Below are 27,800 nucleotides of genomic sequence, written 5' to 3'. Positions count from 1 at the left end.
ATACTCCTGGGATTCAGGCTGTGCCTTCAATCTTGACCTCTGGATTCCCATCTTTCCTCCTTGCCATCTCCTGCACAATAAGAGGAGCTACTGCATATGTAGCTCTTGAGCAGTGGCACCCCAAGTTCTCAAATACTTTTTCCTATGCCATACTGCACGAAAGTCTGCAGACTTGTGAAACAACCAAGAAACAAACTGCAAGTGATATGGAATAACAAAGATTTTGTGCCTAAATCAAGCACAGAAAGTAGAAGTGGTCTGACAATCAGGAGATTTGTTTGGTTTGTTGCTGTTTTTAATCCCGAAGGGACAGTTTGCATTTGGAAAATCATCTAACTTCTGTGAGATTCTGATTTTTCAGCTGTTAAAAAGAGGAGTACTTCAAACCCCACTTTGGAATCTTTGGTATCCTTTGCAGTTCTAAAGTCCTTTGAAGTAGAGCCCTGAAGGAAGAATGTGATTTTTTTTTTTTTTTTTTTTTTTTAGTACTGGGGATTGAACCCAGGGGTGCTTAAGGACAGCACATCCCCAGCCCTTCTTAAAATAAATATTTTATTTAGAGAGAGTCTTGCTGAGTTGCTGAGGCTGGCTTTGAACTCACAATTCTCCTGCCTCCAGAGCCACTAAGATAACAGATGTGTGCCACTGAGCCCCTGACCAAGAGCATGATTTTTAATTGTCAAACATATTTTGAATCTCAACTCTCCCACTTAACTAGCTCTTTGACTTCAAGTCAATTGTTTCAACTTTCTGAGCCTCAGTTTCATCATCTAATGTATATATTTAACAAGGTAATTATTTATTCTAATAAAGAATAACTCTATAGTACATGTGTAAAAACATCAGGCATATAGTATAGGCTCATTTTTTTTTTTAAAGTTGTCCTGGTAGAGGGGATTTATACATAGTACTTGCAAAAAATATGGGTAATCCGGGTGAGGACATAGTTCAGTAGTAGAGTGCTTGATTGACACCTTTGAGGATCTGGGTTCAGTCCCCAGCACTAAAAAGAAAAAAGAAATCACACAGGTAGAAAAGAAACAAATTACTAACAAATGAAAGGCACCCACCTCCCAGGGGCGCAGTGGCACATACCTGTTATCAGCTCAGGAGGCTGAGGCAGAAGGATCTCATGTTCAAAGTCAGCTTTGAAATTTCTGTCAGGCCTTGACTCAAAATAAAAAGGGCTGGGGATGTGTCTCAGTGGTTAAGCATCCCCTGGGTTCAATACCCTATACAAAGAAAAGAAAAGAAAAAGCACCTACCTGTGTATCTCTCATCCAGAAAACCCCTCTTTATACTTTTTTTTAATAGTTCTTTGGTATTTGGGGGTCGGGGAAGGCATGTTTTAAAAAGCAAAGTTGGAATAATACTATGCATATTGTTTATTTTTAAATAGACTTTATTCATTTCGAGCAGTTTTAGGTTCATAGTGAAATTTTGAGGAGAGTATGGAGATTTCACATACATTCCTTATCCTCAACATGCATGGCATCCCCCATCATTAATATTCCCCACCAGAGTGATACATTTGTTACAGTTGATGACCGTACATTAACAGATCATTATCACCCAAAGACCATCCTTTACATTAGGATTCACTTGTGTCCTACATTTTAGGGGTTTGGACAAATGAATAATGATGTGTTCTTTTAACCTGCTTGACTTTTTACTTAGAAATGTTGTGACTATTTATTCATTAACTATTAACCTAAAACATTCTTTTAATCACTTTATTGTATTTTACTATATGGCTACATCATAATTTATTTAACAAATCTCCTTTTTTTGAACATTGATGTCATTTTTCATATTTTTTTTCCTGTCTCTTCTGGTTGAGTAACTCCTGAAATCTCTGCTCAATAGTCTTTTGGTGTTAGAGCAATAATTTTCACCTCAACCTTCCTAGCTCTGCTCAATGCATGTTCATTTTAGTGGTAAGGCAAGGATTTGAGGAGAGATTTATTGGCAGATTTGATTTTCTTCCATGTGACTCCCTCCTTCCTGAATTTACAACCTTCAATTTGCCAATCTGGCAACTTTAAACTCTACACTGATGCTCAAGGTCAATGAGACTGTTGTTTTCTGTACTGTTTATGTCTGAGTTCACTGACAGGTAAGTACCCACAAGATGAGGACCTTATTTGTCCATTTGAACCCTTTTTATTTTCTATTTTGATTCCTTTCCAGTGCCTACAAATAGATTTTTGAAAAAATATTTAGTCCAGAATTTATGGCTTTAAAATGTGTAGTGGTTAATTCCACTCAAGGTAATCTACCATTACAGAAACTGGAACTGCTTTTTAATTTTATTCACACTCTTTTTGAAATTGAGGAGTTTCTAATTTTTGTAGTCAAATATTTTTCTTTGTAATTCTTTTATACATAGAATGCTTCAGTGTTAGATTAGGTGTTTGTTTTGTCTGTTTGTTTATTTGGTGCAGGGGATTGAATTCAAGCGCTTGTGCATAATAAGCACATGCTCTACACTTGACCTAGGCTCTCAGCCCACAGATTAATTTTTTTGATTCCATGTTTGTTTTTGCTTTTTTGGCATTATATTTCTTTTTGAAATTATTTTGAGATATGACATGACGTCAAATCTAGAACTCTATTCGCTTCCTCCTCCCTGATAGTTCTCTGTTTAATTGATTGAATATCCCATTCCTTAAACATGATTTCTGGGTATTCATTCATCCAATCTCTCGAACAAAGCAAAATAAAAATTCTGGGACATCCTTGACTTTGATTCCAGCTTGGTTCCACCAGATATTAATGGTGAAACCAGAAGATAGCAAATTTCCTGTCAGATATTGTAAATGAGTGTGAACCCATGACTTGTGCTCTTTTACTCTTTACTCTGCTGTCACTCGTGTCATTTCCTGCTAGGTTTTTTTGATAATCAACTTTGTGTTCTAATTTCTAGAACAACTTTGACTCCAGACTCTCCTTGGATCATAAGATGGTAAACACAAGCCCAAGAGAAAACCTTGGATGTTGTGGATGATTGAGTTGCTTAAAGTTTTCTGATCTTTTTTTGGGAGGAAAAGAGTGGAATCCAGTCCATGACTTGGAACCTGCCACCTCCAATCCAGACTATCTTTTTAAGAACAGGCACATGCAAGCACTCTTGCCATGGTTATCCAATGTACACATATCTAGCCTGCTACTATCTAGTTCTTCAGAACACGTTATCCCTTTGAGTTCCACATTAGGGTGCAAGTGAAAAGGTTACTTGTTTTAGGTTTTCTTTTGTGGTGCTGGGGAATGGCTCTCAAGGCCTTGACATACAAGACATATATCTACCAGTGAGCTATCTCACCACTCAATTTGTTCAGGTTAAGTTTTGTTTTGGTTTTATTTGATTTTTGTTTTTCTGTTTATTTTTCATAGTGGATATGTGGATTAACTTGCTCGCTTCCCATTCCAACCTCCTTCTCCTACTACAGAGGTTAGAAAGCTAAAAACTGCACTTTCGAGATCCCCCTACAGCTGGAGTTTTGGTTTTGACTTAGTTTTCACCAACAAGATGTACTTGAGTTAGATTTTTGATTTGGAACTGAGTTACATGGGAGAGAGGCAGGGATCCATTTTGGGGGGGAATCAAATTTCTCTAATAACTTCTCAATAAAATAGCAATCATTAAGTGCTTTGTAGTCTCAATAAGTCTGTTGGAACATAACTCTGAACCTGTTGTCATCTGTTGAACTAACAGCAATTGAATCCATAAATTTTCAATACTTATGCTCTTTTGTTTGCTTTTGTTTTTAGTCTTTAAAACATTGTTTGAAGGTTTTACCCACCTGCTTCTCTAGTATATGAAAAACATTTATTGGAATGACATTTATAATTAGTTTGACCCAACCATTCAGGCTGAAAGAGGCAACAATGTGGTGGTGAAGCATGCAGGCTCTGTGGTGCTTCCTGTGTTTGAAACTTGGCTCTCTGTCTCAGTTCCCTCATATCTGCAAGAGAAGATAATGACCATAATTGCAATTCTCAAAGGGTTAATATATGTTTAGAATGGTGTTTGTTTATGAGTCAGCACTAATCATCCTTCCTATTATTAAAATAAATGCTGTAAATGCCTATGATGGGAGGATAGTTGGGATTTAAAAAATCTTTGGCATTTGCATTTCAGTCATGCGTTAGCTCTCCTACCCCAAGTTCCCATCCACCCCACAGCTTCCATCCTGTTACAGGAGGACCAGCAACCCCCAGCATCTGGTTTATGCCTTCAGTGTGATCTGTTACTATTTGTTCACTCTCCCTATTAATTCCAGGACTTTTAATACCAAGGTCTCATGGAGGTTGCACTGCCCACATTGGTCACAAGCAAGGATGACTACAAGGTAGTACCTACCCATAGTGAATAGTAACAGCCTTGAGGGATCCAATTAACTGGATTGGAAATCATTAATGGAGCAGAGTTTAGGTTGCCCTGTCCTGGCGCATCTTTTTCCATTCAATCTTTTGGTTTCTTTATATTTTAATGTTTTCTAAATAGAATAACTTGATTTGAAAACTCCATTTTCTCTTTTAATTAGCACATTTTGTTCATTTATTGTAGTTACTGATATGCTTATTTCACCACCCCATTTTGCACTTTCTTTTGGCCTCAAGTTTTCTTCTATTCTTTTTAAATGCTTCTTCTTTTCTCTTGTCTTCTTTTGGATTGCTGTCACATGCATGTAAACTGAAGCATAGGAATTAAACTGGAAAGCAATGCTTTTTATTTCTCCTGTCAGTCTAACAAAGGAGGAGAAGTTCGGCATAGTTAGTTCCAAATTTGGACTTCATGGAAGAGCAAATATTTCCCCAAAATGTTGGTGACCAGTATAGGGTTGTCAACTTTTTGTTTTGCCAATTTAGGAAATCAGTAAAAACAATCACACCCTGAACAACTTTCATCTATCCTAATTATAATTTTATAAAAGAAATTACAGTGTAAAAATTAATCTTAATTTAAAGGTCATTTGGCAAATATATGTATATTTGTAAAATACAAGTACTTGTATGTACTTTGAATAAAATATAGTGAATATTTATATACATGTATTCATCTATAATTTTTGCACATGCACATCTATGCACATAGATGTACATCTATGTATTTTAATTTCATTGAAATCTTTGAAAACTGAACCTAAACTGAAACCCATTGATAAGAGGATGGCAATGCAGAAAGAGAGGTTGTGTGTGAAGCCTCCAGAGGCCTGGGACTTGGGTAATAAAGAAAATTCTTTATTAGGCCCAGACCTGATGAGGATCCTAGGTTCATGGTGGTAGACTGAGGAGGCTCTGCTCTTGGAGATTTGGATCTGAATCTGTCGGTGGGAGAGTCCAGAAGTTGCAAGTATTTATAAATTCCTTGTTCTATTTGTGTGCCTAAAATGCTAGTAAAAAAATCTTTTTAAATAGCTGGGGTTGAAGGTGGGTTTGTTATTCGAAACGCCCTTATTGTATTTTTCAGACACATTTGGACACAATCATGATACTATATTTTAAGTTTCACAGTCTTAAGTCCATACTCACGCATATAACGTGGCTACGTAAACTGTCTATATCAGCAAAAGAAGCTTATTTATTGACATATCTTTCTGAGCAAAATTAACTGAACTCCCAAACTCACAAAGAGCTTTCTTTCTGGATTTTCCATAGACCTTTCACCCATTCGTCCTCCTTGTTTTCCTTTTTCTCAGCCTTTTGTGGGTGGAAGCTGAGTCCGGTCCCGGATATAACCAGGTACTAGCGCGGGAAAAAGATGTGCCAGTTTGGATTCCTGGTGTGTGCTGAAAGCTGAGTGTCTCGAGGTTCCTAGGTATGCATCACCCCTAAGTTTTCAAAGGACTTAAAGAGCACTACGAATTTATTCTTCAATGAATTAACTTGGCTGCCAGGCCGGTCAGCTCCCGTCTCTGTGGCGCAATCGGTTAGCGCGTTCGGCTGTTAACCGAAAGGTTGGTGGTTCGAGCCCACCCAGGGACGGCAGGGTTCCTTTTATGAAGGGTGCGCACCGGTGCATGTTGGAACTCCAAAACCTCTAACCGCCAGGAACCATACAGCCAACCTTTCCACGCTGCGTGGTTCTCGTTGTCCCTCAGCTTTAGCCATTTCACAATCCACTTTTAAAGTAGTTAGGGTTCCGTTTGTAAAATAGTGAAAAAGCAATTTTTTTCCGTTTAACCACGAAATTAACAATTTATGAAAATTTACTGGCCGAAGGAAGAAAGTTCAGTACTAATAATCCAAAAACGAATTCATTATCTTTCCCACCAAATCTGCGCTTTTGTATTTCCTGCCTCGTCAAACCGGCATCATGCCCTGAATCTGGATCCGGAATTACGCTGCGTCCTACTGGCTGCCAATTCTTGGAGAGACCGCCTCCTAAATATCTTTCAACTAGACTTCTTCAGCCTGGCTGTCAGTAAGACAGTTCCCTCTTGGATTGTTGGAATACCTACCTAGCCCCCTAGCGAGTTTCCTGTCTTTCATTCTCTCTCAGCTATCTTCTAACTGCCAGGAAATCCTTCTAAACTACAAACCTGATCTGCTTAAATTACTTCAATGCCTTGGAGAGTCTGATACAACCTCTTTACCTTGACCAGCAGAGACCTTCATAGTGTGCCTGGAACTCTCCCCTTTCCCTTACTGGCCCAACTCCAACAGAATCAAACTGTTTTCTTGAACTCATAGACTTTTGCCTGGCAAACCCTGTTCATTCTTCACTGCCATAAGACTGTTCTTTGCTCTCTTCTTATTTGTCTGTTTTTCTCTCCATAATGAAAGTTCCTTCAGAAAATGACCCTGAGTTGTCTAATATCTTCATCACCTACGCTCAACCTTTGCTTGTGGGTAGAAACTAAATAAATATGAATGAAAGTGCAAGGTTACCAAATGCACTTGTCTCATGTCTAAATCTCATTTAATATTCACATACTTAACTTGAATGATCTTGGTAAATAAACCATACAATTATACTTGGCATAATCCACACAATTAGGCTCAACTTCTATCTGCCCAGGCCTCTACCTCTTTTGTAGCTATGGCTTTTCCTATCAGCCCCAATGTGATGAAATGACTTCTAACTCCCATTCATCCTTCTATCCCATATAGCTCATAAAAATCCCTCTTCACTCAGTTGTTGCAGCAAGATTTGGAAAATAAGCTAATAATTCATAAGAATTTTGGTAAAATGGTTGCTGAGTAGAAAGTGGTTTTGCATCAATTCAAACCAAACCCCCACAGAATTTTGACAAAAGAAGGTAAAAAACAGATCACATCATTCTTGTTTTATTACCATGTTTTTTCCATCTTTTGAGAGTGGCATTCAAGATCTTGTAAAATGTTTTATTGAATGCAAGACAGAAAGAGATAGCTGAAGCTTTCTTCCATAAACAATGGTTTCCTTCTTTGCCCCCACCCCATTGATACTGATGTGCTGAGAAATTTCAAAGTTTCACAATTAAACTCAGTCAGTAGAGTTCAGGACATTTAGCATTGGTTATCCAACATTTGTTTAATGAATGATGTGAACAAAGTTATATCTGAATTAGATGCCGAAACAGAAAACAAAAAAGTTGTTTTTATAGTCCCTGCCCCTTCTTGTCTCTAATTCTTACCACGTTGGTCATCAAAAGTGTCTTCACTCTCTGACCATTCCTTCCTGTGAACTTGTGGTTAACTCTTTTTTGACTGTGCTTTTCTCAGCTCAGAGGCGGAACTATCTCTGTTTCACTTAGCATAACACAGGTTTGATCTATATTTTCTTTTTCAACTCATGCTTCCTGCCCCAATCCACCCCCAGTCTTCAGTCCCCTTCCTAGGCCTACTGTCTATTCATTGCTTTAAAAGGATTCATTATTATATATTCACAAACTATTCCAATTCTGACAGAGACTGCTCTGGAAAACTCAACTAGATGTCATGGCTGTAAATTCCGATGACTCCAACATGGCTCCTGCTCTAGGCAATCTTAACTCTAGGTCCAGATGTGGGTACCTCCCCTGGTCTGTCCACTGCTCTTTCTCATCTCCTTCATTAAGTCTATTGTGCCTAGGTCCCCAGGAGTTCCCACCCTCCATTTGGAAGGAGTTCGGGGTTCCCCTGAAGGCAACCAGACCACTGTCCTTGTGGCCCTTCCTCAACTGTTAATGGTTTATCTACTTATTCATTTATTCAGGAACAATACATTAAAAGGTTTATACATTTACACATTTAAAGGTTCACCATCCAGAGTATGTGAGGAAATGGTTGAGCCAGAGAAAGTGTATAGCTCCTGCACTCAATTCCTGGAGAGTAGCTACTCACTGGGACATTGCTTTTGGTCTTTTCCTTTTACTAGAGACCTAGAGAAAACAGAGTTGGGAAAGGTGCCCTCAGCCCAGGCCCTGAGTTGTATTTTTTTCTGTTGCTCAAAGAAATGCCTGATGGGGATGATGAGGTTGCTGATCCACAGGTTCATAGAAGGTGTGCCAGTGCTCTTATTATCCCAGGGGTCATTTGTCCTGAGGGTCCTGGCTCCATCTAAATTTGTGTTCTGTCCAGTCTTCCACTGACCTTTGAAGATTTCTTTGCACAGAAAAATATAACCCTGTGTCCACTGCAAATAAGAGTCCCATAATCAGGCAGAAAGCAATTTGGTGCCAAGGTGGGAAGACTGGGGAGGTGGATGGAAATGCTGGACCTAGTAGAAGCAGAGAATAAAATGAGAAAAATGGCAGTCATTAAGGCAGAAATTCAGAATAAACAGTGAGGTCACCAGCAGACAGTGTTCCTGACACCTGCCAAGAGACAGACTCTAGGGAATGAAGGATAGGAGAATCCAAGGGAAGTCTTTGTTCCCTTCCACTAACTCCTGATCTTAGTGCTACTTGAGTTGGACTCAACTCATTCAACATTTAGCCATGGCTTCTACTTTTTGGTGGGAATGTGACAGGGAGTGTCCATCAATTTAGGTTGTCAATGGAAGTTGTGTGACAATTATGAAATTGTCAGATAATGCTGTTGGCACAAATTTGTGGATTTTTGTTTCGATTTTGAACTTAATTTTAATATAATTTCCAACAGAACAAATATACCAGAGTAATATAAAGAACTCTCATATATCCTTCACCCAGCTGCACTAATTATTTCATTTTGCCCCACTGCTTTATCATTTTCTTTCCTTTTTTTCTTTTTTGACTTTAAAAAAAATACCTTTATTTAATTTATTTCTTTTTATGTGGTGCTGAGGGTCCAACCCAGTGCCTCATATGTGCTAGTCAAGCACTCTACCACTGAGCCATAACCCCAACCCCTCATTTGCTTTCTTCCTAACCATTGAGGGTACCATAGGCCCTCCATATCTGTGGGTTCTGCATTTGAGCATCCGACCAACTGAAGATCAAAAATATATTTTTAAAAAATTGTGCCTGTACTAAACAGGCTTTTTCCCTTGCCATTATTCCCTAAACAATACAGTGTAACAGCTATTTGTATAGTATTTACATTGTATTAAATATCTAATACAATCTAAAGAAGATTTAAGGTAATAGGAGGACATGCACAGGTTACATGCCAATACTACACCATCTTATATAAGGGCCTTGAGCATCTTCAGATTTTGGCATGGGGGTAGGGGGGACTAGAACCAATCCCCCACAGATCCCAAGGGATAGTTGTATTTACTTTCTTTTTACTTATTTATTTATTGCAGTACTGGTACTGGTGTGGTACTGGTGGTTCATGTCTGTAATTCCAGCAACTTGAGAAACCGAGGCAGGAGGATTATAAATTCAGGCCAACCTCAGCAATTTAGTGAGATTCTGTCTCAAAACAAAAAATAAAAAGGTCTGGGGAAGTAATTCAGTGATAGTGTGCCCTTGGGTTCAATACCCAATACCACCCCCCCAAAAAAAAAAAAATCTAGCACATTGAAAGATGCCTAATAAATATCAGTTTGTTTTTGTTACAGAGAAGAAATTGAAGTTGAAAGAGACTACATTGTTTGCCTATAGTCACACAGCTAATTAGCCACAAAACCCAGATTTGGGGTCCTTTCTATGAGAGTTGAGGGGCTCCTGCCAGGCTAACTTTTGGCTAAGAAACAAGGCTTGCCTGGGAAAGGAGTGCATTTAAGAATGGGCCAGCATTACAGGGTTACATGATGTCACAGGCATGTTGGGCTAAGGATGGGCAATACTTAAATCTTTTTTTTTGGGGGGGTGCTGGGGATCAAACCCAGGGCCTTATGCTTACAAGGCAAGCACTCCACCGACTGAGCTATCTCCCCAGCCCCAGGATGGGCAATATTTATAGGTGAAGAAATGTGACTTCTGCTCCTGTATCCCTTAGCAACAGGCTGGAACAGAACTGCAAACTACCCAGCAACTAGGGTCTCTACTGGTCATTAGGAGAGAACCCCATATAAAGAAGTCTGTGGAGGAATCAGGCATCTTTTCTCAACTCATTTCCTTTTTAATTTAAAAAAAATTTAATTTATTATTAACAGGACTGGGGATTAAACCCAAGGGCACTCTATTATTGAACTGTATCGCCAGTCCTTTTTATTTTTTATTTATTTTGAGACAGGGTCTTGCTAAGTTGCTGAGGACCTCACTAAGTTGTTCAGGCTGGCCTTAAACTTGGAAGTCTCCTGCCTCAACCTCCTGAGTCACTGGGATTACAGGTGTGCACCACCTGGCCTAACATATTTCCCCGGGTGAGTACCAACTTCAAACAGGGCTCTAGGCACTCTAGGGCTGAATAGTTCTCACCTTGAACGATGATGTTCACAGTCTCTGAAGACTTGTTGTTATACCCAATAAGGCCCCGGCAGAAATAGGAGCCACTGTCATTGCGTGTGGCCTCTGGAATGTACAACTCAGAATTGTGATGAAAATACTTCTTGCCTTTGCCATCCTGTAAATACGTGACCTTATGCACAGCCTTGTTCCTCCAGCTGTGGCATCTCAGCCGAATAGTCTCCCCCTCCTGGAACACCCGCTTAGGGGCCTGGAGCAACAACCAGCCTGAAAGACACAGAGAGACCTCAGGTCAGGAGGTCCAAGCTGTCTATGCAGAACTCTTTAGAAGGTGACACTCAGCACTTAGATCCTGGGACATAATGGAAAGTCAGACTCGGAACCATCCTACATAACACCCTTTAGGAAAAAACCCGGCTGAGCCATTTTATCTAATAAATGGAGATTAAGGACACGCACACGATCAAAACATAAAGTTAGAGTTAAAGGATTAAGAATAAGGTGAGACATAAGGATTCTTAAATATTAGACCTGGATTAGTTTTGTAAGATAATAAGAAATCACAGTAAATGCAAGACCAAAGGGTAAAAACTGCATTAGAAAATGATAATTTGTCCCATTAGAAAAAAAAATTGGTAGACTTCAAGAAGGAATAGGAGGTTTTCTTTTTTTCTTTTTTTCACTGTACAATTGGGGATTGAACCAGGAAGTTAGGCATGGTTGACAAATACTCTGCCACTGAGCTATATCCTCACTCCTTTCTGTTTTTTATTTTGAGGTAAGGTCTCACTAAATTACCCAGGCTAGTCTTGAATTTGGGATCCTCTTGCCTTAGCCTCCTGAGTAGCTGGTATTACAGGCATGGGTCCCTATACCCAGATCATAGGCCCAATTCCATGGAAATCCCTCCTACCCTGTTACATTTCCCTTTCCCTCCAGGCCTATTCTGCCCTTATATATTGTAAAGTGGGGCAGTCATGGAAGTGCAGTCAGGCTTATGAAGTAATACTACAGGTATGTGGTGTGATTTGAAGGATACCAGGAAAGACACCTGCCTCCAAAATGTGCATACCTGTAATCCCAGCAACTCAGAAGACAGAGACAGAGGATTGCAAGTTTGAAACCAGCCTGGGCAACTTAGGGAGACCCTATCTCAAAAGAAAAAAGAAAAAGAGCTGGGGATGTAGCTCACTGGTAGAGTATCCCTGAGTTCAATCCCCAATACTGAAAAAAAAAAAATGTTCTTACTTGCTCCTTATGATGAGATATTGTTAACACACAAAGACTTTCATTCCAGGATTAATGCACATGCTGAAAATGCATCTACCTTCATTAGTGGGGGTATTGCCAAATTTACCCTGAAGTTTGAATTTCAGTACAGCATTGATGGGGAAATAGAGAAGATGGTAGGTGATCTTGGATAGTTTGGGGGACTTAGGGTATTACAGATCTGAGAATGTGAAGAATATTGAAATCCTAAAAACAAATTATTGATTTTTTAAATAAATGTTATTGAGAATCAGTGTCATTCCCTGACCTTCAGATGATACATTCACATTGTATGCATTCTGTGTGAATGGTGATTCTTGGATTTGTGCAATGAAGCTGTCCTGTATCCATATGTGACAGGCCTTGACATTTTGCCTAAGGCCTACATGCAACTGGAACTACAACTCTGATAACATTCAGTGGGACAACACGTCATCTCATCTTATTTTTTTTAATCTCATCTTAATTTTAATCTTCAAGAACATCATCTTCTAGTTCTTCCCAAGTATTTCAGGGCCCATTACTGGCGAGTTCCCTCTTCCCCCTCACCAGCTTACCAGTGTGGACATCTAGCTGCACAGGGTCACTGAGCATGGAGAGGCCTGTCTGGCACCTGTACTCTCCACTGTCCTCAACTCTGGCAGATGCAATGAAGTAGCTGGAGGCCTGGCTTGAGATGAGGTTTCCATTATGCAACCACTGTGTGGAATTGTGCCCAGAGGGGTGGGCCCCCTGGCACTTCAGAGTCACATTGTCCTCCTGGAGCACCCTGACCCATGGAGGGTCTAGGAACACCACAGCCTTTGGGAGATCTGCTGAGAAGTCAAGAGAATATGGAGTGAGAACACATAGATGAGCAGGCCCCACACTGGCATTCCCAGGGAGGTTGAAAGCCAGAGTGAGCCCATTGCAAACCCAGAGTAGGTGACTCAGATTGAATCTGTGACTCAGCTTTAAGAGCATCTATTCTTGTTTTTGCTTTCGGTTTTCAGTGCTCATGATTGAACCCAGGGCTGCTATGCCATTGAGCTACATCCTCAGCTCTTTTTATTTTTTATTTTGAGACAGGACTTTTCTAAATTGCCCAGGCTGACTCAAACTTGCTATTCTCCTGCCTCAGCCTCAGGAGTAGCTGAGATTATAGGCAGGTAGCACCACACCCAGCTAGTAGTCTTACAGCATCTTGACCAGGAGGCACTTGGTCCCATTTTTGGCCTGCTCTGCAGTCTGAGAAAAATGGCCAGAGAAGCACTGGACCAAGCCCTGTGGTATTGGGGAAACTGTTCCTGTTCACCCCACGTCAACAGTTTCCCATGCAATGGTCATTTCCTAACATCCTGTGGCTGTTGCAACCACATGTGCCTTACTTCATCAATTCAAGACCATAAAGCAAACTCATGGGCTGGGAATGTAGGTCAGTGGTAGAGCATTTGGCTAGCATGTGTGAGACCCTGGGTTCAATCCCCAGCACTGAGGGGGAAAAAACCCCCAAAAAACAAACAAACAAAAGAAATCAAAAAACAAACTCACCAGCTTGCATGCTTGCTGAAACTACAAGGCAAAAAAAAGTATGAATCAGACACTCAACAAGAACAGAGACTAGGGTGACTAAAGTGTAAAGTGATCTAATATTGCCTCCACCCACCCCCAACCCTGCTTCCACTGAACACCCAAATCCCTACTTTTTTGGTGGGGGGAGTATCAGGAATTGAACTCAGGGGCACGACTTGAGTCAAAGCCCCAGCCCTATTTTGTATTTTATTTAGTGACAGGGTCTCACTGAATTGCTTAGCACCTCACTTTTGCTGAGGCTGGCTTTGAATTTGCAATCCTCCTGCCTCGGTTTCCTGAGCCGCTGGGATTACAGGTGTGCACCACCGTGTCCTGCCAATTCCCTATTTTTGACACTGTTCCTTTACTCATTGTTCCCTGTTCAAAGTCACAAATTAAAGGTAAAGATTAAATTTCCCTGAATCAAGCTACAGAAACAACCTTAATCTAAAATTTCTTGAAAGAGTCAAAAGTTGTAGAAGGGGATGAAGGCTGGTATGTCAGACGGGAATAGACAGACTTTAGTAATAATCTAGTTCATGCTCTTCAATTGCACACAGGGAAACAGAGACTTAGAGGGGTGAAGAAACTGACCTTGAAGTCTCCCTTTACCTTCAGATGATACACAAATCAGAAATAGCATTCTGTGCATTTCAGCCCCCAGTTTGTCTTAGGAGCTAAACCCAACATTATAGATATGGTGAGGGGCCCTATCCTTTGTTAGGGGTCCCACCCCAGGGTATCTTGATCTTTTCCCTCAGCCAGGGGACCCTGACTTACCTAAAAGTAGCAGAGTCGTTAGTGGCAACAGCTGCCCCATACTACTGCTGCACTAGAGTGACTAATTCACCACAGATATCCGGAGCCCTTAAAGGATGTAGCTCACTGGAAGAGAGGAAGTAAAAGAGTCTTTCCCCCAACCCCCCCAGTTCATCACTAAACAGTTTCATTTTCTGGGAACACTATGTGGTTCTTGATCTAAATTCCAACAAGTAAGTCCCATGATAGGACAGGGAAAGGAGGAAAAGAGTTGAAGGAAAAGCCAAGGTGTGTTTGCCCCCTTTGTCAATACAGGTCACTGCTGAACTTTGGAGGACACACAGAGGATCTATCAGAGTATATCCTCAGCAATCTCGGGATGTTTGCTCCCATCTCTTGTGATTGGGTCCACCCAGTGTCAAGAATAGTGTGCATAACCCTGAGAATAACCCTCAAGAGGGAGGGACATTCCCTGAGGAGTCCTGGTTCTATGTCAGAATCTATCACTCTTTTGTCTGGCCAAGACCCATCTCCACCCAGCTCAAGGCCTGTGTGCTTACAGAAAGTAATCATTTAAAATCCGTGGGTGTAGTAGTATATGCTGTAATCTCAGCAACTGGGGAGGCTGAGACAAGAGGATAGTAAATTCCAGTTCAACCTGGGCAACTTTGCCAGACTGTGTCTCAAAATAAAAAATAAAAAGGGCTGGGGATTTAGCTCAGTGGTAGAGTACTGATGGGTTCAATCCCCAGTACCCCCTACACAGATGCACACAAGGTGCCTTCAGGTCTATGAACATCTCTGAGGTGAAGGGTAGGTAACCCCACCCTTCTTAGTGGCTTTCTGTGGTATGGGACATTCACTTTAATTTTCCTTTTTTGGTATTTTATTTTCTTCTCTGACTCATCTTGTCTGTGGCCCTCAAATAGAGGAAGGACTTGTTAGCTGCGGAGGAGGCAGCAGATTGGAAGGAGAGGAGAGAGGGAACAGGAAGAGAGAAAGTAACAGGGTGGGGGAGTCTTAAGGACGTTCCATCTAGTGCTTGTCCAGCACTCCCCAAACTGGGTGTTTTGTAAGGGTTGCTTTTCTTTCTCTTCCTTTTCCCTTTCCCTCCCTCCCTCCCTCCCTTCCTTCCTTCCTTCTTTCCTTCCTTCCTTCCTTCCTTCCTTCCTTCCTTCCTTCCTTCCTTCCTTCCTTCCCTTTCTTTTCTTTTCCCTTTTCTTCTTTTCTTTTCTTTTTCTATTTCTATACTGGTGGTCGAACCCACAGGTCTCTCTACCACTGAGCTACATCTCCAATTTTTTAAACACTTTTTATTTTGAGACACAATCTCGCTAAGTTACCTAGTCTATCCTCCAACTTGTGATCCTCCTGCCTCAGCTCCCAGTTGCTGGGATTGTAGGCATGCACCTTTGTGCCCAACTGCAAGGGTTATTTTTATAGTAATGAGTAAAGTACACAATTTTTTGGAGAGAGAGGTGGTCTTGAAATTAAAAAAAAAAAAATCATTATGGGGATTGAATCCAGGGGTGCTCTACCACTCAACTACATCCTCAGTCCATTTTATTTTATTATTTTTTGCTTAAGAGCTCGTTAAATAGCTGAAACTTTTGATCCAGTACATAGCTTCAATCTCTAATAGAGTCAATAGTCATGAGCTGTCTACTCCATTTGTAATCTCCTGAGGCAGGGGGCCTTAACCCTCCCTGCCTAACACATTTCTACATCCTGCTTACTTTGTTATGGTGGGCCTAACAAACTGATACAGAACAGGCATGGTCCAATTTAGACTTGGCCCAATAGAGTCTTTTCTGGAATGTTGAATCCTGAATAAATAAAAAGAAGGAAAGAACTTTAATCCTATGCCAAGAACAGTAACAGGAGGAAGGGAGGTAGTTGTTATTAAACTAGAAAGAAGAAAGTTAGCCAGACATTACCCATTCATCACCTTCCAGATCCAGAAATTTGCCTAAAATTTTAACTGCAAAGAAACAGTATATTTCATGGCATTCTTAGTTCAGGGCTACAGAGGAATTCTGATAGTGGACAGTCAGATGTGAGTGGTGGGAACATGAGGGTAAGGGAATAACGCTATAAAATGGGTCCACTGTGCTGATCCCCACATAATTTCTTTTTCAAGAAGCAACCGGCAGCCAGGGAACAAGAAATTTTTGAACTTGAATCCATAATAAATTCTGAGTTTTTCCAAATGAACAATTGCTACAACTCAGTTGATTCAAGAAGTAGCATATGATACAGTAGCTACACAATATCCATCCATCTTCTTCCTTTCTAATACAACCTTGGTTTTACTCAGGAATGTAGTTTATCCCCATGTGCAGAAAGTAGATCCTGATTGATCTAAGCCACCCAGGCTGTAGCATTGACCTGACTTTTATTGGTTAAATGGGTCTTCAAAATGTTCAAGCATGTAGAAGGGAATGCCATCACTATGATTTGGATATGAGGTGTCCCCCCTGAGCTCCTGTGTTAATGAAGTCATAGTCAGAGGTAAAATGATTAGATTATGAGAGGTGCAACCTAATCAGTCCATTCTAGTTTAAATGGATTGATTGGGTGGTAACTATAGATGAGTGGAGCATGACTGGAGGAGGTGAGTTACTGAGTGTATGCGCTGGAAGGATTCATCTTCCCTATGGCCCCTTCTGCCATGATGTTCTGTATCATCTTGGACCCAGAACAATAGACTCAGCCAGCCATGGACTAAACCTCTGGAACCACAAACCAAAATAAACTTTCCCTCCCCGAAGTTGTTCTTGTCAGGTATTTTGGTCACAGTGATGAAAATCTGACTAACAATTTCAATTCCACAGCATGTTTGGGAGAGAGTATGTCTCTTTCATTGGACATGACCAAGGTACTCATTTTGTTTCAAGTTCTGCTGGCAGCCAGCAGAACTTGAGGGCCCACTTTGAGGGCAGCCGGCCTAAGGCCAAAGCCAAAAAACCAAGGAGAGAGAAGTGAGCTTCTGAAGCAACCAGTCCAGATTTCTTCAATTTGAAATACATTTCCTGATGTTTAAGCAGGTCTAAGTCAAGGTTTGTTATCTTCAGCCAAAGTCATCCTAATAAAAGGTATTTCCTGAGTGCCTGCTAATAAGATGAGAAATTCTCTTTTGGAAGAAATTAATGATTAATGGGGGAAGAAACTTGACATTCAATGAAAAGAGAATAATACTGACCCAGAGACAAGAAACTCTAGACCCAGCAATTAGACCCAGGGTAAGATATTGAATCTAACCAGATCTCCGTCTCTGCATTCATGAAATGAGAGAGTGGACTGTACGCTTGCTAAGACCCAACTCCGGGTAAATAATTTTATGTCCTTTTAAAAATTTTTTTTTCCATATTAGGGATTAAACCTGGTGTACTGTTGGAAGCCGTGTATGAATTATGGGTTTGTTTGAGACATCACAAGGCAGGGGGGTTGCTTTTCTGAGAACTCCTGGTATGAATCCACCAGTAGCATATTGCTCAAATTAAAACTGACACCTTATCTTAGCTCACAGTCCTAGGTTCCAACACAGCCCCTAGAGGTGGGTATAACCTCCTTAGCCCCAAACAACTTGTTTTTCCCGTCTTTATCCTGTTTGCCTCATGAAGCCTGCCACACTGAAAACTTTTGATGTATATCCCCTTAAATAAAGAACTTGGGCCTTTTTCCTTGTTCAGCTCCATTCCTGCCAGGACTGGAAAACCCACCAGGCCCCAACTTTGAAAACTATTTTCTGCCTCTTGTCTTTTGTTCTTTATTGATTGTTTTCAGAATTTTTAATTTTCCCAGCTGGTTCAAACCTCCAAGCAGGAATCTGCTCTCTCGGGGTGCTGGTAAACACAATAGGACAATCTACCACATTTGCAGCAGCACCCCCACCACACACACACCAACTTTAAATTCTATTTTGAGACAGGGTCTCACTAAATTGCCTAGACTGGCCTTGATTTATAATCTTCCTGCCTCAGCCTCTGGAGTTGCTGGGATTACAGCACGCACTAAAGACACTAAGCTCAATTTTATGAATTTTTGAATGTCAACTAGAGGGTAAACAACTCTCCCACTTTTTTGCTGGTGTTAAGCATTACTTGCCCAAAGAAATTAACAATTAATTAATTAACAATATTTTCCCCACAGAGAGGAAAAAAGAAATGTAAATGCTTTTTTTTTTTTTTTTTTTTTTTTCCACCTCTCACCCCTTGGAGTCAGATAGGCATTCTTTTAAACTTTATCTTATTATTATTATTTTTTTTAATATAGTACTGAGACCTGAACCCAGTGCTTCACACATGCTAGGCAAGTACTCTACCACTGAGTCACAAACCTGGCCCTGTAATTGCCTTTTAAGAAAGTATTCTACTTGCTCATTTAAACTTCATTAACCATGTAGAAAGTTCTGAACTATATTTCAATAGTTATTAAAATAGCTGGTGGCAGTGGCACGGGCCTGTAATCCCAGTGACTGGGCAGGCTGAAGCAGGAGAATCACAAGTTAGAGATCAGCCTGGGTAATTTAGTAAGACCCTGTCTCAAAGTTAGTAAAAAGGTCTGGGAATGTAGCTCAGAGTAGAGAGCCATTGGGTTCAATCCCCAACACTGAGAAGTGGAAAAAAATAATTTAATAAAAAAAAATTCACTTTACATGGACAGTAAAGTGAGAAAAAGAAATAGGAAAGGAAACTGGCCATATAAAAGGAAGGGAAGGCCAGAGTTGGAAAGAGACAAAAAGACATTAAGTGGGGGTGGAAGGTAGAAGAAAACCAATTTGTTCCAATGGGAGCAAACTGAGAAAGACAAACACTGGAGCAGGGAGGGAAAAAATTTACTAGGAAAGTAATGTAGGTTCATAAACACTGAAATCTTTCCCCCCCCACTTTGGTACAATGAATTGAACCAAGGGGCACTTATTGAACCGCATCCCCAGTCCTTCTTTATATTTTATTTTGAGACAGGGTCCCACTAAGTTGCTCAGGGCCTCATTGAATCTTTAAAATAGATGGAAACTGCACATAGAAGAAGGCATATTTCCATGCCTGGAAATAGGCATGCCCAGAGACATAAAAAACCAGTCATAGGAACCAGGAGAGAACAACTCCAAAACACAGGATGAGATCAACAGAAACAATGGAAGAAAACTAAGAGGAATTGAAACCAATTTTGTGGTGTGAGCTTAAGCCATAGCTTGTTCACTTTGGAAATGGTTATTCAAAGAATACAGCCTATGGATATATAAGAACATTCCAGAACTGGAATACTGTCCTAGAGTGACTTATAAACACCCTACTTTATGGAATCCCATATCAGAATGCAATTAGACTTTCCTCAATTACAAAATAAGTTTTTAAATTTTAATTTTTTAACAGATATATATAAACAAAAATTGTATATGTTTGTGGGGGATCACGTGGTATTTTCTTTCCTGTATATATTGTGTAATGTTTAAATAAAGTTAAACATATCTATCCCTTATTTCTTTGAAACTGCAAATTTTTAAAGTTTCAAAAGAAGCATGTCAGTGATGTGTTGTGGAAACACACTGATCTAGGAGGAAGGAAATCAGGTTTTGGTTTCACTCTGACTGGGGTTTGTCGTCAAACCACATGTCTTCTCTAAACCTGTTCCTCATCTATAAAATGAGGTAATTGACTACATTCTATCTAGTTCTTTCTATCTTAAAGATTCTACAGTTCTGAATACTGGGATTACAGGTGTAAACCACCATGCACCCAACTGATACATATTATTCTGCAACTTGCTTTTCTACAATAATTCCGCATACACATACACATACAAATGCATACCACTCAACATTTTTCACATTTTCAATTGGAGGAAGAATGTCAAAAAATATTTTTGAGGATGTGTGGGATGAAAGACATAGTGTCATTCTTTGACTTTCTTTTATTCTTAAATGATCTCGGTCATTTTTAGCTACAGAACAGGGGCTTTCTCCTATTCAGAGGTTGTCTGCTGCACAGTCAATTCTTGTGATTTTGTTCAGGTATATGGGTTACCATGAGCATTAGGAAAGGCTAGACCTTTTCCCAGACTCAGGAAGTGACTTTTGGTTGCTTTAAGACAACAGTTCTCAAAGTTGAGCCACATCAGGGTCATTTGAGGGCTTGTTAAAATCCGGGTTAGGCAGGCGCAGCGGTGCACACCTGTAATCCCAGGGCTCAGGAGTCGGATGCAGGAGGATTGCAAGTTCAAACTCAGCTTCAGCAACTTAGTGAGGCCCTAAGCAATTTAGCAAGACCCTGTCTCAAAATAAAAAATTAAAAGGTCTGGGGATATGACTCAGTCTTTAAGCGCCCCTGGGTTCAATCCCTGGTACCACATAAATAAAAAAAATAAAATCCAGGTTGGTGGACCCCTCCTTCCAAAGTTTCTGATTTGGATGGAGCCTGAGAATTTGTATGTCTAACTAATTTACAGGCAATACTGATGTTGCTGTTCTGTCACGACAGAAGAAATTTATTTCCTGGAGAGGGTCCTGAGGAGTTCCTTGGAGAGAGGGGAAACTCAGCTCAAGATCAGCAGGGTCCTTGATATATGTGAAGGAAAAGAATTCCAGCATGTATCAGTAGAGGCATAGACAGAATTTGGTTAGGAAAGTAAAGAATACACATTCAAGAGAGAATGCAGACCATCTAGAGAGCGAGAGACGTGCTTTGGGGTCCCCGACTCCTTTTTCAAGGAAGCTTGGTGAAGGGTGAATATGGGAAGGAATGTAAGGTGGTATCGGTCTGATGATCCTAAGATGGTTTTGTGGTGGTCTGGTCATTCTCAGGATCCTTAGACTTGAGATAGAAATGTGGGGATACAGAAAGAGGAAGATAGACTGAGCTGTTGGAATGCAGGAAATGCCCTTGAAACTTTGGAATGCAAAATAAGCAGCTCCTGTGAACCGGCCCACGTTCTTAGTACAAGTTCTTAGCCCACACCCTTGACCCACATCCTTATGTGCAAAAAGTAGTATGATACAAGGACAATGTGCAAGGGCTAGAAAAACGTGTGCAATTCTGTAACTGCCCTAACTCCTTTAGCTCAGTCCCTAACCACTGTCCTTCTATAAATAATAACACACATGACCAACAGTTTGCTTTCTCCCCTCTGAACATAGCCCCCATTCTCCCTTGAATGTGTCTACTTTCTTAAATAAATCTGTGTCTCTGCTGAAATTGTTTTCCATCATGTCTGCCAAGGACCCCACTTGTCCTGAGTCAAGGTCCCCCTCTCTGGGAACTCCTTCAATGCCAGTCATTTACTTATGACTAGGCATATTATAGAGTTCTAAACAGTGAATCCTCAAGCATACTCTGCTGGGGGTAGAGGGGTGGTGAAAGTTCTGGAACACAAGAAGTAATGAATTCTCTGTCAGTCTTTGGACGCTGTGATGTTTTGTTTTGTTTTGGGGATTGAACCCAGAGGTTCACTGAACCACATCCAGAGGGTCTCGCTAAGTTGCATAGGGCCAGCATGCTAAATTGTTGAGGTTGACTTTGAACTCGTGATCCTCCTAACTCAGCTTCCTGAGTCATTAGGACTACAGGCGTGTGCCACCACACGCAGCTTGGATATGACGTTGTTTAAGCTGTTGGGAGCAGCTGCAGCCATTTTGTTTCCATGAGAGATAACTGATAGTAAAGCAAAGAAAAGGAAGGATCTGGGTTACAGTGATGACATTAATGTAGATTAACTAGTCCTAAGACTGTGCTAATCATTAAGAAATTTGATATGCCATTTGAGTGGAATTTTTCTGGTACTTACTGTACAAAACCACTTAACTGATACATACACCTCTCTGGCAGTACTCAAAAAGACTCCAGTTAAAGTAGTAACAGAGCAATTTTCCTGAAGTAAGATGTTGCATATTTTAAGTTGCTTTTGATTTTTATTATTGTTCAATAGTACAGCAAAGAATGAAAGTATTTTTAATACTTTGGAATATTTCCAAAAGCTATTTTCCCAGAAGTGAAATTACAATGTTATGGACATTTCGAAGCTTTAGGTAGCATTTCCAACTTCTAAAAAAAAAAAAAATGTTTTCTTTCTCATTCTCACTCTTCCTTTTTAAGTTGAGTCATACTTTCAGGCTTTCTCTGAAGAGTTAGGGAATAAATTCTGATTATATAAATACTGAAAAATTAGGCTTTTTTCTTTCTCAACTATCTTAGATAAATCACATTTAAAATTTTATTCTTGTATTTATCAGTTTTGCAGAGGAAGTCATTGTCGTACTCAAGATTTGTAATTAAAGACAAATCATTTGTTTTTAAAAAAGACAGTTTGCAAAAAATGTTTTTGGTCTTTTGTAATTTCCACTAAAAGATAATCTTAAAAAAAAAAAAGATTATCTGACCAGGCCCTGTGTCACATGCCTGTAATCCCAGTGATTTGGGAGGGCTGAGGCAAGTTTTAGACCAGCCTCAGTAATTTAGCAAGTACTTGAGTAATTTAGCAAGACCTTATCTCAAAATAATGAAGAAAAAGGGCTGGGGATGTGAGTCAGTGATAAAGTACTGCTGGATTCAATCCCCAGTAACACTGCCCCCAACCCAAGAAAAAAGATTATCTGGCAAATTAAAAAAATAAAATAAACATTTGTTTTAATTTTGTGAAATTCAGAAGAAAATAATACTAAAAAGCAACTTTTAGAGGCGTTTCAGAACGAATTTCAGAGGTTATTGAAGGACCAGGCACTATGCACAGATTAGCTACTGCCTGGGAAAGTGAACTCTTGAACTGGGCAAAAGAATGTGACACAGGAAGGAAAACCTTTAAACTAGGACAAGGCCTGCAAAGCTAATAATATCCTTTATTGGGGTGGGGTGGCACATGCCTGTAATCCCAGTAGCTCAAGAGACTGAAGCAGGAGGAGACCAACCCTCAGCAGTTTAGTGAAACCCTGTCTCGAAATAAAAAGAGCTGGGAATGTAGCTCAGTGTTAAAACTCCCCTGAGAACAATTCCTGGTCCCCCCACCCCCCCCCCCCCCAAAAAAAAAGAAAAAAAAAAATATTTCACTCGAGGTCATGAAACACAGAACTTCCTCATGCTGAAAATGAAAACTTCCTCATGTTAAGGATAGATGCCAAGGAAATTAAGACTGACATGTTCTCTGGCATAACCTAGCTAAACCTGCATATGTATATCACCTGGCTTTCGTGCCTATAAATTATAACCATTTCTGTAGGACCATCAGCAAAGAAACTAGCCATTTCTACCCAGTTTGGTTAAACTACATAAAATTAATTTTCTCTTTTTAGATCATTTGCCTATTTCTTATGCTGGAGGGCAGTAGAATTTGTCCAGCCTGGGATCCAGGCAGGGTCACTGGCTTGGCTGTGGGTAGCAGTTGAAGCTAAGCAAATGTCACAAATAACCAACAAAGTTTACATCTAGAGAGAGCCCTAGCACTCAGTCAATTGTAGCCTAGTATGTACAATTTAGTGTTAAGATCATTTTGTTTTCATGCATGTAACTTCTGTAACTTCTGGAATTCTTTTCTTCTCAGTTTCTCCTTCCTTTTTTTTTTTTTTTTTTTTTTTTTTTCCCCCTTTTTTGTTTTGTGGTGTTGGGGATTGACCCCAGGATTTTGCACATGCATTCTACCACTGAGCTTGATCCTCGGACCCCTCTCCTTCCTTTTACCAAAAGTAATAATAAATAATAAAAAGGACTCACACTGCAGTTCAGTAGTAGAGTACCCTGGGTTCAATCCGAAATACTCAAATAAAATAAAATAAATAAGCCAGTAAAAAATTTTTTTGTGTGTTCTGTAAGCTGCTACAACAAATTTAACCCAAGAAGAGGGTGGTAGAAACACCTATTTATAACCGGTCAGACAGACACAGAACAACAGGATTTCCATTGAGAGTAGGGGGAGACTTCAGGGGGTGAGCCCTCAGTCTGTGGGATCTGATGCTATTTCCTGTGTCCTATTTCCTGTGTCAGAGTTGAACTGAGGACACTGACTGGTGTCTGCTACTGAATCAATTGCTTGCTTGCTTGCTGGTGGAGAGAAATTCCCACATCTTCTTGTAAGCTCGGGGGCATGGTTAGTGGCCATATAAAATCGGGCAGAAAGTGGCTGAAGCAAGCTTTATTGGAATTTGGCTCTCGGGCGAAATTCCTAGCCCCCCCAGGGTACAAGTCAGGTAGATAGCCAGAGAAAATCGTGCGCGGCCCTAGCTGCCCAGGGTCTTTATAGGCCGGAATGGGCGGGGGTCCTGCTGAGTGACAGGTAGAGTTAAGGATCGGCTGGTGGAGTTAAGGGTCAGTGGAATTAAGGGTCAACAGGTGGAGTTAAGGGTCAGTGGAGTTTTCCTGTCTGCTTGATTGATCACCGTTTGGCACGCTGCCCTTTATCTCAGTTGCCCTGCTCTCCCTCCTACAGTTGCCCAAATTCGGATTTAACACTTCTGGGGTCACAGAAGTCTTCTATATTGATTGTGGCATAAGAGCAGAGGAAAAAGATTGTTTTTTTCCCCTACAGAATATTGCATTCAGAAATCTATGACAATCCATTTAATTGCATTCTTTTTCTTAATCATTGGTAACATAATAGATGAGAAATATGTTCTTATTTAAGTTTGTATTTCCTTGATGACTAGTGTGTGTGATCATTTCTCATGAGTATCTTTACCAGCTGCATTCCTCTTTTTTATTTCTATTAAATAAAAAGCACTTAGCACAGTGTCTGGCTAATTTAGGTGTGTGTGTGTGTGTGTGTGTGTGTGTGTGTGTGTGTGTGTTTGTACTGTAAAAAATTGAACCCAGGGGAACTTTACCACTGAGTTATATCTCCAGTCCTTTTTATCATCTATTTTGAGACAGGGTTTTGCTAAGTTGCTGAGGTTGGCCTTGAACTTAAGATTCTTCTTCCTCAACCTCCTGAATCTCTGGGATTTGCTTGTGTTCTGAAAGGAGTTGTCTGCCTAAAACCTTGCCTCCTGGAAAGGGCTTATTGATGTCTCAAAATTCCTACCTCTTAACCTCTACATTTTGACTTTGTTAGAATCCACAAAAAAGAAGTCACAAAGAAGAACTGTGCAGTGCTCATCCCATTTTTTCATATTATTGACGTTCCCCCCACACGCCCTTCCTTTCCGATGAACATATTTGAGGAAGAAGCACTTTAAATAAAAGTGTAAAAGTAAAAAAAAGAAAAGTTAAAAAAAAGTAAAAGTAAAATTAAAAAAAAAAAAAAGACATTGTTGAATGTTTCAACTTTAGGAAGCGAAATGAGCATCTAGAGGAGATGATGTCTACACTGAGAACAAAAAGACTCCCCCAGCAGAGAGTGTGCTGCATCCTGAGTATAAAAAGATTAGTGCAGCAAGATGAAGCTGGGGTGGAACAGTGGATCACTGCACTAGGCTTTCAGGAGTTTGGACTTTATCTTGAAGGCACAGGGAGCCACTAGATTATTTTAAGCAGAAAAGTGACAAAAATCTAACTTGTGCTTTAAGATACTCTGTTGCAGCCTGCAAAAGGGTTGAAGGAGGGAGACTGGAACAGAAAGATGAGTTAGACTCTTGCAGCAATCCTGATGGCAGGTGAAGGTGACCTGAGAGTACATATAGTGGTGGGGATGAGATAGTCAGCAAGGAGAATTGACAAAATTGAATGTGGGTTATGAAAGAGAAGGAGGAAACCAACTCGACATTCAGATTTCTGGCTTACATGGTGTCATTCCCTGAAGTGGGGACTATGATGGAAAGAAGTTTGAGCTGGGATGGAGTTGTGGAGAAATGGTGAATTCAGATTTGGATATTCTGAGTCTGAGGTGCCTGTGTGAAACACCAGTGGCACGTTCAGAACTAGCCAGATATCTAGAAGAAGAGGTCTGGCTAGAATGAGAGAAACAGGCCTATGGCACACCCTTGTAATCACAGCTACTCAAGAGGAGGAGGAAGGAGGATTGAAAATTCAAGACCAGTCAGGGAAACTTAGTAAGACCCTGTCTCAAAATTTAACAAAAAAAAAAGGCTGGGGATGTAACTCAATGGTTCAATCCCCATCACCCATCACAAACACACACACACACACACACACACACAAACACACAAACAAAACAAAACAAAAGATCAGTCCATCAGAGCAGGCCAAATGACTTAAAGTTGGGGCACCCCCAGGTTCTCCTTGCTCCAGGATCTGATTCTCACTCCCCTGGATCATTAGCTGCCTTCTTAGGTTAAGCCAATCTTTAGTTTCCTTGAAACAAAGTTCCCACTTTGTTTCAGCAGAGGGCGGTAGATTGCAACAAACAGTCTCCATTTCTAAGTCCAGAAAAAACAAGTCTATCTCCAACACCATCCCCAAGGTAAGGTATCCCAAACATAGCGTTATCATGGTCTGTATGCTCATGAATGGGAGGGATCTTTGTGTTGACAGGGAGACCTCAGAGAGTCAGCAACACTTCTTTCCTCTTGCAAATGACTATTTAGCTATGCATGACTTATGGAAGGCTCTGAAGAGGGAGTTTGATCTTGAAGAATAAGTGTTAAGTTGAGAAGATAGCTTTGTTTATAGACAACAGCATAGATGGAAACATGGCAACAGAAAAAAGTTTGGTATAATATTGGGGTGGGGAAAGCAGTAATAGATACACTGTCATAGGGTCTGTGTCAACCTGAAAGATAAGAATGTCAGCCTTAAGAGTTGAACATCATCTTGAAAGCAATGAGAAGCCACTGAAGAAGTAGGAGAGTGAGCTAGCTACTCTGTCTGGCAGTTTTAAACTGTAGTCAGTCAGGTGGGTACATAGTGGTTTTGTTTCTAATGTGAATTTCCCTGATATGTACTGACTTTAAAATATATATATATATATATATATATATATATATATATATATATATTTTTTTTTTTTTTTTTTTTTTTTTTTTTTTTTTGGTGGTACTGGGGATTGAACTCAGGGCCTCACATGCTAAGAAACCAGTCTACTACCGAGTCACGTTCCCAGCCCAGTACTAACTTATTGAGTATCTTTGTGTGTGCTTATTTGGCCAATCTTTTTTTTTTTTTTTTTTTTTTGTACTGGGGATTGCACGCAGAAATGCTTTACCACTGAGGTACATCCCCAGCCCTTTTCATTTTTTGAGACAGGGTCTCACTATGTTGCTGAGGCTGGCCTTGAACTTGTGATCTTCCTACCTCAGTCTCCAGAGTCTCTGGGATTGCCTACTTTCTAATTGGGTTGTCTGTACTTGTACTGACTTTCAGTAGTTCTTTATACATTCTATATTTGGGTCCTTTGTCAAATATATCTATTACAAATATATTCTCCTAGTCTGTAGTTTGCCTATGATGATGTATTGATTTATTGACTTTGGTACTGGAGTTTGAACCCAGGGGGACTCTACCATTGAGCTACATGCCTAAGCTCTTTTTATTTTTATTTTTATTTTTAGAAAGGGTCTCACTAAGTTGCCTAGGCTGGCCTCAAACTTGTGATCTT

At 40.2% G+C, this 27,800-nt stretch overlaps 1 protein-coding gene and 1 non-coding gene across 5 annotated transcripts; one reads left to right on the top strand and one right to left on the bottom strand.

Moving 5' to 3' along the window:
• Nucleotides 1-5,914: 5,914 nt before the first annotated feature.
• Trnan-guu (transfer RNA asparagine (anticodon GUU)) lies at nucleotides 5,915-5,988 on the top strand. The gene has a single exon. It is a non-coding gene; the product is annotated as a tRNA-Asn (tRNA).
• Nucleotides 5,989-7,277: 1,289 nt separating this feature from the next.
• On the bottom strand, nucleotides 7,278-14,449 carry LOC124993198 (low affinity immunoglobulin gamma Fc region receptor III-A-like). 4 transcript variants are annotated; one of them, XM_047564908.1, is made up of 5 exons: nucleotides 14,346-14,449; nucleotides 13,545-13,565; nucleotides 12,572-12,829; nucleotides 10,893-11,012; nucleotides 7,278-8,686 (listed from the first exon to the last, which is right to left on the bottom strand). In XM_047564908.1, exons 1-5 carry the CDS (start codon nucleotides 14,383-14,385, stop codon nucleotides 8,499-8,501), a joined length of 627 nt encoding a protein of 208 aa, XP_047420864.1. In that variant the 5' UTR covers nucleotides 14,386-14,449; the 3' UTR covers nucleotides 7,278-8,498. The 4 variants fall into 4 exon arrangements, with proteins under 4 accessions (XP_047420864.1, XP_047420841.1, XP_047420851.1 ...); XM_047564885.1 differs by having other exon boundaries at nucleotides 10,758-11,012; nucleotides 14,346-14,448; XM_047564895.1 differs by having other exon boundaries at nucleotides 10,758-11,012; nucleotides 12,572-12,826; nucleotides 14,346-14,447.
• Nucleotides 14,450-27,800: the final 13,351 nt, after the last annotated feature.

This window comes from Sciurus carolinensis, chromosome 1 (assembly GCF_902686445.1).
Source record: "Sciurus carolinensis chromosome 1, mSciCar1.2, whole genome shotgun sequence".
In the NCBI taxonomy this organism is placed as follows: domain Eukaryota; kingdom Metazoa; phylum Chordata; class Mammalia; order Rodentia; family Sciuridae; genus Sciurus; species Sciurus carolinensis.
The sequence above is the reverse complement of the archived record's forward strand: the minus strand, read 5'-3'. Positions and strand labels throughout refer to the sequence as shown.